The sequence below is a fragment of the Bacillus rossius genome, chromosome 14, assembly GCF_032445375.1.
Source record: "Bacillus rossius redtenbacheri isolate Brsri chromosome 14, Brsri_v3, whole genome shotgun sequence".
Classification (NCBI taxonomy): domain Eukaryota; kingdom Metazoa; phylum Arthropoda; class Insecta; order Phasmatodea; family Bacillidae; genus Bacillus; species Bacillus rossius.
The window spans coordinates 44,403,864-44,418,349 of NC_086341.1; the positions used below are offsets into that span (position 1 = coordinate 44,403,864).

At 40.4% G+C, this 14,486-nt stretch overlaps 1 protein-coding gene across 2 annotated transcripts in view; it reads right to left on the bottom strand.

Annotated features, from left to right (window-relative positions):
* Window positions 1–1,383: 1,383 nt before the first annotated feature.
* Window positions 1,384–14,486, bottom strand: part of LOC134539082 (facilitated trehalose transporter Tret1-like) — a 39,668-nt gene continuing 26,565 nt past the window's right edge. For both annotated transcript variants that reach the window (XM_063380813.1, XM_063380812.1), the window contains exons 2-5: window positions 11,704–11,826; window positions 10,562–10,707; window positions 5,062–5,321; window positions 1,384–3,377 (exon numbers count right to left, since the gene is read on the bottom strand). In XM_063380813.1, the coding sequence (XP_063236883.1) occupies window positions 2,262–3,377; window positions 5,062–5,321; window positions 10,562–10,658 (1,473 nt within the window). In that variant the 5' untranslated portion in view covers window positions 10,659–10,707; window positions 11,704–11,826 and the 3' untranslated portion in view covers window positions 1,384–2,261. The remainder of the gene's footprint in view (window positions 3,378–5,061; window positions 5,322–10,561; window positions 10,708–11,703; window positions 11,827–14,486) is intronic.

The following is a 14,486-nucleotide window of genomic DNA, read 5'->3' on the forward strand; positions in this document are numbered from 1 at the left end:
AGAAGCCATTTACGGGAAAAGGAAGGGGCCCTAATTTTTTAAGATGGAAATTAAATAAATAAATAATTTTATTCCAGTGATGAAAACAGTTGTTGTTCAACATATTGGAGTACATAAAGTTTAAAAAAAATTGAATTGTGACAGCATTAAGCCATATTTTACTCTCCTACTCTCGTTCATTATTGAGTGGTCTGTTTTCTATGTCAGAGTTCTTATCCATAAAATCCGGACATGTTTATTCGGGTATTCTTTTATAGTTTACTGCCACAGATCCTGCTAGGTAGAGACTCATAAGAAAAAAAAATGTGACCGGCTACAATTGTTTAAAGTATTGATTTGTGAAAACTTTATATCTTTGCGAGGACAGAAAACATCATAGCCATTCTTCACCAATTTTACTGATAAATGCTACGCGGTTACCGTCACGCATGATTTATAGTGTTTATTTGTGTAAAGTATTAACCTGAAATGTAAAAATTCACATCATAGTTTGCCACCCTTTGCACTGCACCTTCAATTATATATTTAATAAGTTTCTAGATTCTCAAATAAGGATGAGTTTCATCATATAGATCTTATGTATGTACATCTCAAAATCAGCACAAATCGAAGACTCTAACCAATGCAAACTGAAGAGCACCGAGTGCTTGAAAAGTGTCTCTGATAATTTTTAATGTGTGCAGATTCCGACTTAGTAATGCGATATCTGACTACGAATGTGTCAACAACAGCTATGCATTCTAGAAACTCTTTACAGTATGTGTGTATATATATACATATCACTTTTTTACAACTAACTTATAAAACACACACATATATATAAATAAATATATATATTTGTTTTATAAGTTAGTTAAAAAAATGACGATGAAAATTTTCTCAAAATATACTCGTATTATATGTCAGTCGAATTTTAAAAAAAAAGTATTTAAGAAGCTAAAATTTTACAAATTCTGAAGTACCTATTCTAGCAGGGCTTAGTAAATAAAATTCCTTTATCAAGAACTAGCGTCCCAAATATCGCTTTTAATCATAAATTTTCAAAATTCTAAAAAAAAAGTATTAATTAATATACATATATATATAAACTAGAGACTAAAAATTCGCCGCATCGGTGACCTTCAGGACAGACTGCGCAGATTTCTGTAGACTCGGCCAAATAACGCCGGTTTATTGTCTGCTGACTCGTGAGTCGTCACAGCTGGTTTGCCTGTGATCCGTTACTTCCTCGGTTGATGTTTTCTCGTTGGCCCAGAGTAGTTGAGGTGAACAGCGAACCAATAGCAAAAGCAGCATAAAAGTACGTGTATTTGAAGTTTCCAGCCCATCGCGATGTTAATCCGTGAATTTTTTTCTCTGGTCTCTTGACAGTATAACTAGGAAATGGAGGGAAGAAAATTAAAAATGCCAGGCAGAAGATCTTTAATAGAAAAAGATAATGTATAGAGGTAAGCGGCAACTTCGTAAAAGTGTTCTGCACTGTAACACATGGTCCCCACATACGATTACGGGCCTTCCCAAATTTTACAGTCACGTGCTACATTATAACTGCATTGTTATTTTTTAACTACACTTTTTTTTAATGTTATTTAACCTGAAAATACAGTGTATAATTTTATGGTTACTATTTTGTAAGTCCAAAACTAAGCTGTATTTATAAAATTTATTTTACTTTAAAATAATAACCTCAGCAAGTATTTACATTTATTTCACACACTAAGATAAAAAATGAAAAAAGTTACAGGAAAATAAAATTAGCTGTAAGTGTTTGTAAAATCTTCTAAAATTTCATTGGATAAAAAAATATTCATTTTTTTTTACTAGTTTGTAAATAAATTTAAATAGTTAGACATTTAGAAATAAGCAGTGCTGGTCCCTGGATCCAGGGGTCCACCCAGACCCACCCTTGTGGGGCCAATGTCCCCCTCTAGGCTCGGGTCCACCCTGCCCCACCCTCGTGGGGAACATGTGTCTGGAACAGGGGTGCAACAACTAAATTTCCAAAGAGGGGGGAGCAATATAACATTTATAAAGAATGATAGATCCCCCCCTATTGAAGCAGGGGGTCCGGTGGTCCTCCCCCGGGGAAAATTTTTATTTCAAGGTGGAAAATGGTGCTAATTAAGCAGTTTTATTATCTAAAAATTGATTACAGGGCACTTTCTTTGCCCCCGTTTGGCCCCACTTCAGGGTTTCAGAAGGGGAGCAAAATACCCTTGCCCCCCCCCCCCCTGTTGTTGCGCCCCTGGTCTGGAACCACATCACGACGCGCGCTCCAGGTCCGAGGGCGATGCAGCTCTGCCGTACTTGAGCTCGTGCTGTATCTGCTCGCGCGTCTTGCCGCTAGTCTCAGGCACGCACCAGTGCGCGAACGCCGCGCCGACGACCATGAACACCGCGTACACGCCGTACGTCATGGCCAGCCCCGCGCCGGCCACCATGTCGCCGAAGGTCTTGGTCACGGCGAACATGACCAGCCAGTTGACGCTGACGGACGAGCCGCAGACGAAGCCGTGCGACGAGCTGGGCGCCAGCTCGGCCATCATGAGCCACGGCAGGGTGCCGATGCCCAGCTCGAAGGCGATCACGTAGACGCAGAGCGCGAGCAAGGGCAGCCAGCTGGCGCGCGACGTGTCGACGGCGCCGCCCAGGTGCAGGCGGGTGTAGACGGCGATGGCGACCAGGCAGACCGCCATGACGGACATGGACGCGACGAGCAGGAGCCTCCGGGCCAGGCGGTCGACGACGAGCGCCGCCAGCACCCCGCCGGCCAGCTGCACGGCGGCGACGATGATGGAGGCGACGTGGGCCGACATGTCGACGCCGGCGTCCCGGAACACGCTCACCAGGTTGAACATGAACGCCGAGGTCCCGCTCATCTGCTGGAGGATCATCAGGCCGTACACGATGCCCGTCACCTTCAGGGTGTTGGACGACACCGGCAGCCTCCTCCTCGACGTCTTCGGCTTCTCCCGGACCTGCTGGGACTCGTGCACGAAGCCCTCGATGGCCTGCAGCTCCTTCTGGACGGCAGGGTCGCGAGGGTCGTCGGCGCCCCTGAGCCAGGCCAGGGCCCGCTGCGCCTCGTCGGCCAGACCCTTCTTCACGAGGTACACGGGGGACTCGGGCAACCAAGCGAAGGCGCACAGGAACAACAGCACCACCAAGAGGCACGCCACTTGCGACCACACGAAGGGCAGGATCGTGCCCATGACGAACACGTAGAGCACGCCCAAGCACAGCATCACCTCGGCGTAGGAGCCGAGCGTGCCCCGGATGCGCACCTCGGCGATCTCCTCGTTGTAGATGGGCGCCAGCACGAAGGAGCCTCCCGTGCCCAGGCCGGCGATGAAGCGAGCGGCATAGACCACCGGCAGCTGCCAACAGCATTTTCGCAAGGTCAGGGGGTACTCCCAAGTACCATCCATATCCTCCCAGTCATAATATTTACTATTACCCCTGATCCCACTCCGTTCTATAGGTACAGAGGTATTCTGAAACTAAAGAAATACTGTTAAAAATATACCCTGTAAAATATTTCTGGTTCCTAAATCTCCTTATCAATAACACACTCGACTCATGTGGTGAGGTACCTAGTCATTTATTCGTTAGTTATAAAGAGGTAACTTATAGATGAGTTTAAGCGGAACTAAAGTAGCGACTAAGAAATGTAAGAATTAGTAAACTATTATCAGAAATGAAGATATTTATCAGCAGTTAAACAAAGTTAAAATAAATTTTTGAAAATTCCTTTCTCTGGTTTAACTGTACTTTTATGATAACAAAATTTGTGTGTGAAACTAGAAATTAACTTTTACATATATATCATAAACCCCGAAAGCACCTAATCATACTAAAATTGTACTGATATGATCAATTTTCTTTGGTTGAGTTGTGAGTGCAATCATCGATGGTGGCAATTAATAATTTATAGGCATAATGGTGAATAGTAAAGGGTAAACATCGGTTGTGGTAATAAAAAAAGGTTAGATGTCGCTTATGTGATTTAAAATAAGGCTATATTGGTACTGATTTTGAAGGGTAGGCATTGAAAGTTGTGATTATGAAATGGTAGGCAATGTCGATTGTTATTAAATTGTAGGCATGTATAATGGTGATTATGAAAGTGTAGGCAACAGTATTGGTGCATAGGGAAGGACAGGTAACATTGGTGGTAATTCATAAATGGCAGGCATCGATGATAATGAAAGGGTAGGCATTGATTATGATGATTAGTCAAGGATAGGCAAGAACGGTATCAATTAAAAAAGGATAGACATGGATGTTAGTGATTAAGCAGGATAGTTGACATTGTTAGTGACAGAGATTTAGTTAAAATTGATAGTAATTAAGAAGGTGCATCGATGGTGGTGATTAAAAATGAATATGCATTGATGGAGGTGATTAAGAAAGGATAGGTAATGTTCGTAATGATTAAGAAAGGGTAGGCATTAAGGATGGTGATTAGTAAAGGATATTTGACATTGGTAGTGATTAAGAAGGGGCATCGGTAGTGGTGAATAAAAAAGGGCAGGCCTCGATGGTGGTGAATAAGAAAGGACTGGCCTCGATAGTGGTGATCAAGAAGGGGCAGGTCTCGATGGTGGTGATCAAGAAAGGGCAGACACAGATGGTGGTGATAAGGAAAGGGCAGGTCTCCAAGTTGGTGGCGAATAAGAAAGGACTGGCCTCGATAGTGGTGATCAAGAAGGGGCAGGTCTCGATGGTGATGATCAAGAAAGGGCAGACACAGATGGTGGTGATAAGGAAAGGGCAGGTCTCCATGTTGGTGGTGAATAAGAAAGGACTGGCCTCGATAGTGGTGAATAAGAAAGGACTGGCCTCGATGGTGGTGATCAAGAAAGGGCACACACAGATGGTGGTGAAGAAGAAAGGACTGGCCCCGATGGTGGTGATCGAGAAAGGGCAGACACAGATGGTGGTGATGAGGAAAGGGCAGGCCTCGATGGTGGTGATCAAGAAAGGGCAGACACAGATGGTGGTGGTGAGGAAAGGGCAGGCCTCGACGGTGCTGGTGATGCAGAAGGGGCAGGTGCTCACGCTGTGGTGGGCCGCCACGAGCATCAGCCAGCTGACGATGAAGGGCGCCCCGAGGGCCAGCAGCACCCTCTTGCGGCCGAAGCGGTCGGCGAGCAGGCCGGCGGGCGCGGCGCCGGCGAACGCGCCCAGCGCGGACAGCGAGCTGAGCCACGAGCCCTCCTCCTGTGACACCTCCAGCTCGGCCAGCTCCTCGGCCAGGTAGGGCAGCGCCGTGGTCGACCAGCCGATCACGATGCCCGCGCTCATGGTCGACAGCGTGGCTGCGGACAGACCGAGTCTCCGAGTCTCCGAGTCTGCACCACACTCTAGGCCTACTCCACTACCCTCACACCTTTTACATCTGGAGGCTACATCTTCTCAAACATGTCGCTCATCACACTTTACTCCCCTCGCAAGTTGTACATGTGCGATCTGCCACCGTCACATGTCTGGAGGCTATGTCAACTCAAAAATGTTGCACATCACACTTTACTCACCTCACAAGTTGTACTCGTGTGATTGACCACCGTCACACATCTGCTGGAGTCCACGTCTCCTCAAAGATGTTGCACATCACACTTTACTCCCCTCACAAGTTGTACTCGTGCGATTGGCCACCGTCACACATCTGCTGGAGTCCACGTCTACTCAAAGATGTTGCACATCACACTTTACTCCCCTCACAAGATGTACTCGTGTGATTGGCCACCGTCACACGTCTGGAGTCCACGTCTCCTCAAAGATGTTGCACATCACACTCTACTCCCCTCACAAGTTGTACTCGTGTGATTGGCCACCGTCACACGTCTGGAGTCCACGTCTCCTCAAAGATGTTGCACATCACACTTTACTCCCCTCACAAGATGTACTCGTGTGATTGGCCACCGTCACACGTCTGGAGTCTACGTCTCCTCAAAGATGTCGCACATCACACTTTACTCCCCTCACAAGTTGTACTCGTGTGATTGGCCACCGTCACACGTCTGGAGTCCACGTCTACTCAAAGATGTTGCACATCACACTTTACTCCCCTCACAAGTTGTACTCGTGCGATTGGCCACCGTCACACATCTGCTGGAGTCCACGTCTACTCAAAGATGTTGCACATCACACTTTACTCCCCTCACAAGATGTACTCGTGTGATTGGCCACCGTCACTTGTCTGGAGTCCACGTCTCCTCAAAGATGTTGCACATCACACTTTACTCCCCTCACAAGTTGTACTCGTGTGATTGGCCACCGTCACACGTCTGGAGTCCACGTCTCCTCAAAGATGTTGCACATCACACTTTACTCCCCTCACAAGTTGTACTCGTGCGATTGGCCACCGTCACACATCTGCTGGAGTCCACGTCTACTCAAAGATGTTGCACATCACACTTTACTCCCCTCACAAGTTGTACTCGTGTGATTAGCCACCGTCACACGTCTGGAGTCCACGTCTCCTCAAAGATGTTGCACATCACACTTTACTCCCCTCACAAGATGTACTCGTGTGATTGGCCACCGTCACACGTCTGGAGTCCACGTCTCCTCAAAGATGTTGCACATCACACTTTACTCCCCTCACAAGTTGTACTCGTGTGATTGGCCACCGTCACACGTCTGGAGTCCACGTCTCCTCAAAGATGTTGCACATCACACTTTACTCCCCTCACAAGTTGTACTCGTGTGATTGGCCACCGTCACACGTCTGGAGTCCACGTCTCCTCAAAGATGTTGCACATCACACTTTACTCCCCTCACAAGATGTACTCGTGTGATTGGCCACCGTCACACGTCTGGAGTCCACGTCTCCTCAAAGATGTTGCACATCACACTCTACTCCCCTCACAAGTTGTACTCGTGTGATTGGCCACCGTCACACGTCTGGAGTCCACGTCTCCTCAAAGATGTTGCACATCACACTTTACTCCCCTCACAAGATGTACTCGTGTGATCGGCCACCGTCACACGTCTGGAGTCCACGTCTCCTCAAAGATGTTGCACATCACACTTTACTCCCCTCACAAGTTGTATTCGTGTGATTGGCCACCGTCACACGTCTGGAGTCTACGTCTCCTCAAAGATGTCGCACAGTTTCGGAACACCGACATTGTTGCCGTGCAGCTCGCTGAAGCGCTCTCTACCCGGCATTCGCTCCATGATCTCTGCTGCGAGGCCGGGTGCGGGATGTCAGACACTGTAGTCACTCCCAACTTAAATCTGTCCAATCCACTGAACCGTTACATGCCTAGACATTTAACGTACAGAATATATTCAGTTATTTTCCATTCTTAGAAATAACAATATTGTATTTTTTATTTGTTTTAAATATTGTTTTACCCCGCAGGACTTGATTACCTGAGTTTGTAACTTAAGTGTTTGTCTACGAGAGCTATGCTCTATGTAGTGGGGAAGACATATATGGACCGGCAATTAGAGAGACCCCTCTAAGGACCAATTGAACAAAACGTATAAACTGTGTTATTATACGTGTTATATACGAAGGATGTGGCATTGTTGGAAATTCTGTTTTTAAATTTAACTCAGTTTTGTGTTTGCAACTTTGTTAATACCTTTTTTTTTACAAGATGTGATTTTGCAAATTACGTTAACGGCATTCCGACCCAGCCAATCAGAGGCCATGTTTCAAGTAGAAGGCGTTTGGAACGTTTCTATTTGAGAAAGAGTTATGTAAGAATTGGCGTCCCAGTGAGATGCAAAGGCGCGGAGCCTGTTAAAAATTTAAAAAAAAAGAAAAAGATATTAGCTATTTCAGACCATCCGCAACAAAGGATGTGTTTTACGCCGTGTTGTTAAATGTTTACTAGTTTGATAGGGCATATTCTGACGAATATGTACCCAGGAGTGATTAGTTTATGTAAGCAAAAAAAAACCCTCCATACCATGTGAAACAGCGCAATACTAAAGTTGTTATAGCGACGTACTAATTGAAAGAACATTGAGTTTAAATTATATTATTAAAATTTTAAAATACTTTAAATAACCAAAGACAGTAAAGATTATTGTAATTATAAATAATTTAATTTATCAATTTTAACCCAGAGGTGAAACTGAGAGATAGTTTTGTGTTCTACCGATCGTAAAAACTGAGCTAAAGCCTAGGTACACGAACTTTACAACGAACTGAAATTGTTATTTAAATAATTGATTTTGTGGATTACTAACTCGTTGATCACGCAAAAGTGCAACATAATATTACGTATTTTTGAATGGACCTAAATGAACTGTTGTATCGTAATCATGTGTGCGATGAAATATCCAGATGATTAACGAACATAGACCTAATAGTCATTCCACAACCCAGTTCAGTATTTTATTGATAATAAATTTTATTTAAATATTTTTATTTAATAATTTTTGCAATTAATAAAGTTTCAACGTATGTTAATTTTCCTTACCAATTTCCTGAGTTACGAATGAACCTGTCATATTAACCTATGCTTTGTGTTTTGTCTAATGCTCATTTGTGTTAAGTGGGTTAGGCCCTTGTGTGGCAATAGGCGCCGATGTAATAAATTGCCACACATGTAATTAAATAAGTATTACACATAATTACCAGAACCTGAATAATATCTGTGTTTTTTGACCTACCCTTATACACTATTACAAATTATTTATATGTAGATATATCAATATTGACAGAAAGTAATAGTAACCAACAGTCAAACCTATCTAGCATAATAACAGTAGCAAGTAGCCGAGTGGGGAAGAGCACACCACACAGAATATTCCGCAGACGCTAATGCCATTTCAGAAAAAAAATCTTAGAGGAAACCTCAGCATAAATATTTCTTCGAAAGTTTGCTGAGTTTCCAAAAAGCTGGTGGGGAACATGCAAAATATCCGCTGTAACCTTACGTGAAACGACGAGTATCATTAGATCCTTCCCTGTAGCCTTTGGCGCTATAGCTCAGTAAAAATGTAACGTAATTGATGCTTTGCCAGACAACTGTTGACTACCCCCTTTCAAAAATTATCTATTACAGTCACGTGATAAACTTAAACGTTTGAAAATAAACAGTTGTCCGAAATGGTGTGTGAAAATTTGTAGACTGCCGAAAAGAAAAGTTTTCTTTGCTAAAACACCAGTTTAAATTAGTGCCGAATAAATTCGGATATCCTCTCACGACTAGTGTAAACAAGAATGCAGCTTAAACATTAGTGATCCTTTGGTTAAGGCTTCATCAGTAAGGACACATACTTACTATTCGGTAACATACAAGTTTAATTAGGCATTTTAAAAGACTAACGGTCAAAAACCCACATTTTAACATCAAATACAAATCATCTGTTACATATAACTGTCTAAAAACGATGAAAAGACCAGATTTTTGTTGGATTTTCAGGAACTAGCCGAAAACGTGATTAAAAAATCTGTATTTAAGTCAGAAAATAATACTGAATGGAAATTATTTTTCCATAGAAGTGATAATTTATATTAAATATGTTTTCCCTCATAGATATAATAAATCTCTTTGATTGTATTAATATGTGAAGTCATTTACCTACATTATTTAAGTTTAACAAGCTTTCAATTATTGAGATTTGTGTAAAATTGCTGAATTTTAAACTGTAGATTATATATATATGAAATAGACGGAACAAAAATTTATGAAATTTTCTTGACTCTTCGTGTGCTATATTTGGGCAATTTCCTTTGTTAGTCGATTTTGGGCTTACAAACGTCTTTATAGCGAAACTCGCCTAAAGAAGTAAGTATAACGTAATAACTTAAATGAAAATCTCAGAGCACGAAAATTTCTTGTGAAAATCGAACCATTATTATAAGGAATATGAATTTGCTATTTTAAATAACTAGATTAAAAAAATTAATTTTAATGGTGAAATAAAATTTTGACACTTTGATGTTTTACATAGTAACATATTATTTTTGGGAAATTTTAATGCTTGTATTTCCTCCAACCCTACAATACTTTGTTGGAAAGTTTCAGTGAGTGTTCTATTCCTCAGTGGTTCAGAAATTCTACAGTGTAACGCATCTGAAACATAGCGTGCTTCTGTAACGGAAAACTCACGGAGGAGAAACTCTAATTGCCGAGACTGAGACCTAGTTGTTTGAAGTAGTTCTAAGCTCACCCGCTAGAGTGCAGCTTTCATTTACTAACTAGCTTCACTGATTGTGTGAAGTAATGCATGTGGTATTATCAGGCAACAAATAGCAAAACTTAATTCACTATATTTTTCTAACCACACATTTTGTGGTATAGCGTACCAGAAAATTCTAATCTCCTACTAATTTATATAACATGTTTTTTTTTATTACAAAACAGCATTAAGTATATCTCGCAAAATTTAAATCTCTGTTATCAAACAATTAGTCGTCAAGTAGTTACAATAATATTGTACACCTAACAAATTGGGATTAACTTGTCCGTTCGTTTTTTTTTTTTTTTTTACATTGTTGCTGGTAGTTATGGGCTCACCCAACAGATAGCTCGCTAAACATGGTTTACAGTTTACACTGTAAGAGTGACACTTCTATGGGAAAACTCACCCAGAAGGGCAGCCACGTGTTGGGGCCACACAGGTACCGATCTGGCGACAGGCGCGCTTCCTGTCGGCAGGTTCCCGAACTTCTGGCCGGTGTCCATCGCGTGTCGCTCGCTCTGGCACTGGTGTCGCCGCCGCCCACAGTTGGCGCTGCCGACACAAACAAAACACTGGCGTTTCTTCGTTCCATAACACTGTCATATGGACTGGGAAGCCATCATGTCACAGACGAGAGAGCCACACCCGAACTTCCCCGAAGTTCATGCTCGCTTTTTTTTCCGTTCTATCTCATTGTATAAACAGGTGTGGCATTAAATTTTGCGGTAGATTAGGATAGGTTAGCTACATTATAAATACTTTAAAACATTGTGGATGGTTGGTTATATTAGGTAAGTATAGATACATTAAAAATACTGTAAAATCATTGCATGGTTGCTTAGCAAATAACTTTTTAATATGTAGTTATCAAGGGCTAGGAAACCGTTTACATGATTTCACAGTATCTTTAATGTAGCTATCCTAACCAAATCAACCGTTCACAATGTTTTAAAGTATTTATAATGTAGCTAACCTAACCTTTTACAATGAACAAAAAAAAAACCGAAGATGCACGATCGGGCATTTGGCTCTCTCGTATGTGAAAAGAAGGCTTCCCATATGGACTTCCCTTTCAATCTCCGTCGGCTTACTGAAGTCGCGGCGGCCTGCGAACTAACGGCGCTAGTTTTAGTAGTAGCAGTAGTAGTTCATAGCAAGAATATGTCCTGTACGAGCCGTGTACAATTTAGGGTGTAGGGAATTTTTCGGGGGGCGGGGATTTAAGAAAATATATTATAAAAATAAAAATTTGAACAAGTGTATTGAAAACAATTTACACTACTATTGACACTAACACACTGGCATATGAGCCTACAGTAATCGCCGCAGGCAACGTGGCTCCTCACGCAGTAACATAATGTCTTCACTGATATTTTTAATTTTTTTTTTCATAACTTCTTGCAAATTGTGGGGGGGGGGGGGGGGCGAGTAATTACCCTCACCCAACATGTCTTCGCCACTGGACATCAGTTAAATACAGCACTTTATATTGTTGTTAATTCGCAAGTGCTCAGTTTGAAACTAGCTTTGGCCGTTTTTTTTCTTTACCTTGGTCACTTTTGCACGGGCCCGTTGGACGGTGATGAGACATGTACGTTTGAGACGTCTTCAGCTTCTAACAGGCGAAGTTCGAAATAACCTCTTTCAGCTCGTGCTTCAATCTCGGTTTTCCTGTGGAAGGCAAAAAAAATTACAGATTCAGGAAGCAATACATTTCGAAATATGGTGTTATGTATGTTTTATTTATTACTAGGGACCGGAAAAATTCGCGGGTTCAATGACCTGCAGGATGAACTCCATAGTTCTACGTACACTCAGTCAAATGCCACCCACTCATTGGCTGCTGTCTTGTGAGACGTTCCAGCGTAGCAGCCTGTGATTCGATAAAGCTTTGGTTGTGTGTTTCTCATTGGCCCAGAGTCATCCAGGTGAGTTGTGAACCAATAGCAGAGGCAGCACTGAGGTATAACGATTTGTATTTTAGCCTATCGCGAAATGAATTCGCGAATTTTTCCTGTCTCTATTTATTACTAGAGACCGGAAAAATTCGCGTTTTCAATGACCTGTAAGATAGACTCCATGATCCTCTATTCATGCGGGAAAATGACATCTGCTCATTGGCTACTGACTCGTGATACTGTTAACTGGGACGCTAGTGATTCGATACTTCTTTTGTTAAAGGTTTTTCATTGGACCAGTGTTATTCAGATAAACTGTTGCCCAATCACTGATGCGGTAAAAAGGCAAACGTTTTTGGATTCTAGCCTGTCGCGAAAGGAATCCGCGAATTTTTCCGGTCTCTATTTATTACTATAGTCAGCAAATTTTAAAATTATTTAAAAATTTATTTTTATAAATATATTTTTATTATTTTACTGGAATTCAGAAAGTAATAACAAGGATCATGTATTTTATGTCATAAGATTTATAGAATTAAGCAATTGACTCTCTTTCCAGATAAATTTGTCACCAACTAAGACTTTTCGATATAAAAAATTACTTATGCATGTAACAACGAAGCTGTTAATGTAAAATATTTCGGACGGAAAAAAATAACTCTCATTTATAATTTTTTTTGCACTATAGTTTCCACGTTTTCAATATAGAAAGCAATTACAAATATTATTTTCAAAGTAAATGTTTCTCTCTATTTGTTAAATGGTAAAGCAAGATATATTTAAGCTAACAAGACGGAATATTTTAACCTTTGATTAAAGCATATCGAATCTCACAGGGCATGGTAAATGACGTTAGTGTGTTATCAATAGTTTGAGTTTGGTTTAGTTTGTTTCAATTATATTAATATAGTTAGACATTCAGTTATAAATATATTATAAAAATTTTGATATATGAAGTTTGAGATATTATATAGAAAAAAACCTTAGCATTGAAGATTTTCGTAAGGATGTAACGTAACTAGTTATGAATTAAATAATAAGTGAGTAATTATTTTTTCTTTTAATTTTACTCTTCATAAATTAAAACAACATCTTGCTACTAGCATATTAGATATCATTTTAATATTTCTTAGGAGTATAAATAGTAGAATATAAAGTATTTTATAAATATGTAAGTGTATATACATGCGCTTCAAATATTTATTCGTAGTTTTTTTACTGTGAAGATGTTGGCGATTGTGTTATAGCTTTCCAAAAATATTTTTTTTTAAATTAACTTTTAACTTGTCCATTTATAAGTAAATTTTTATGTAGGCCTACACTATATATTGTTTATGGTGTTATAATTAGAGACCGGAAAAATTCGTGAATTCATTTCGCGATAGGCTAAAATACAAATAGTTATACCTCAATGCAGCCTCTGTTATTGGCTCACCACTCACCTGGATGACTCTGGGCCAATGAGAAACACCCAAACAAAGCTGTATCGAATCACAGGCTGCTACGTTGGGACGTCTCACAAGACAGCAGCCAATGAGTGGGTCACATTTGACCGAGTGTACGTAGAACTATGTAGTTCATCCTACAGGTCATTGAACCCGCGAATTTTTCCGGTCCCTAGTTATAATAAGATATCTTATAAAATTCTCTCATTTACTGATACTAGGTCTGATATTTATTAAACAACACAATAATCATTAATAGTTAAGGCTATTATATTATTTATCATCAATTTTAGATATACCCTTTTACCAAAAAGTTTAAATAAAATATTTTTTTTTTCAAAATCTTCTTACATTAATTACTCTAATATTCCACTATTAACTTAAGAATTTTGTATTATTTTTGGGTACATTCTCGTTGTGTTGCATTTATTTATCTTTAGTTTCATGTAGGTATTTATTTTAATTTCGTTAGTTCTCGTGGTGATATATATTTTGAAAAATTAAAACTTTAGAGATTCGTGTTTTTTCAAGAATGTAATGATCATAAAAAATTGTTTAAAAATATTAATTTTTTTGTATGCTACGCATATTAATGGTTTAAAGATATGCTTGTACGTTTTTAACCAATATTTAATACGTTTCTTTACAAATTCTTGCAACATAATATTTCTGTTGTATATTTAATTTCTTATCATTGAACGGATTATTTTATAATTCGTTAAACTCCTTATTTTAAAACTCAAGTAAAGTTTCTTGATTTAAATTTACACGCCGAATAATATATTAGTAAAGAGAGAAAAAAATAATGAAAACGATTATTTTTACTGTTTAGAGATTGTCGATACGTCAATGTCACGACAGTCCTATTCGCACAAATGATGTTCTGTGCAGGTGCGCAACCAGGGGGGGGGGGGTTTAGGGGTTCAACACCCCTCCCCCCTTAGCACCAAATCTTTAATTAATTTCTTATTCATCACTCAAACAAATT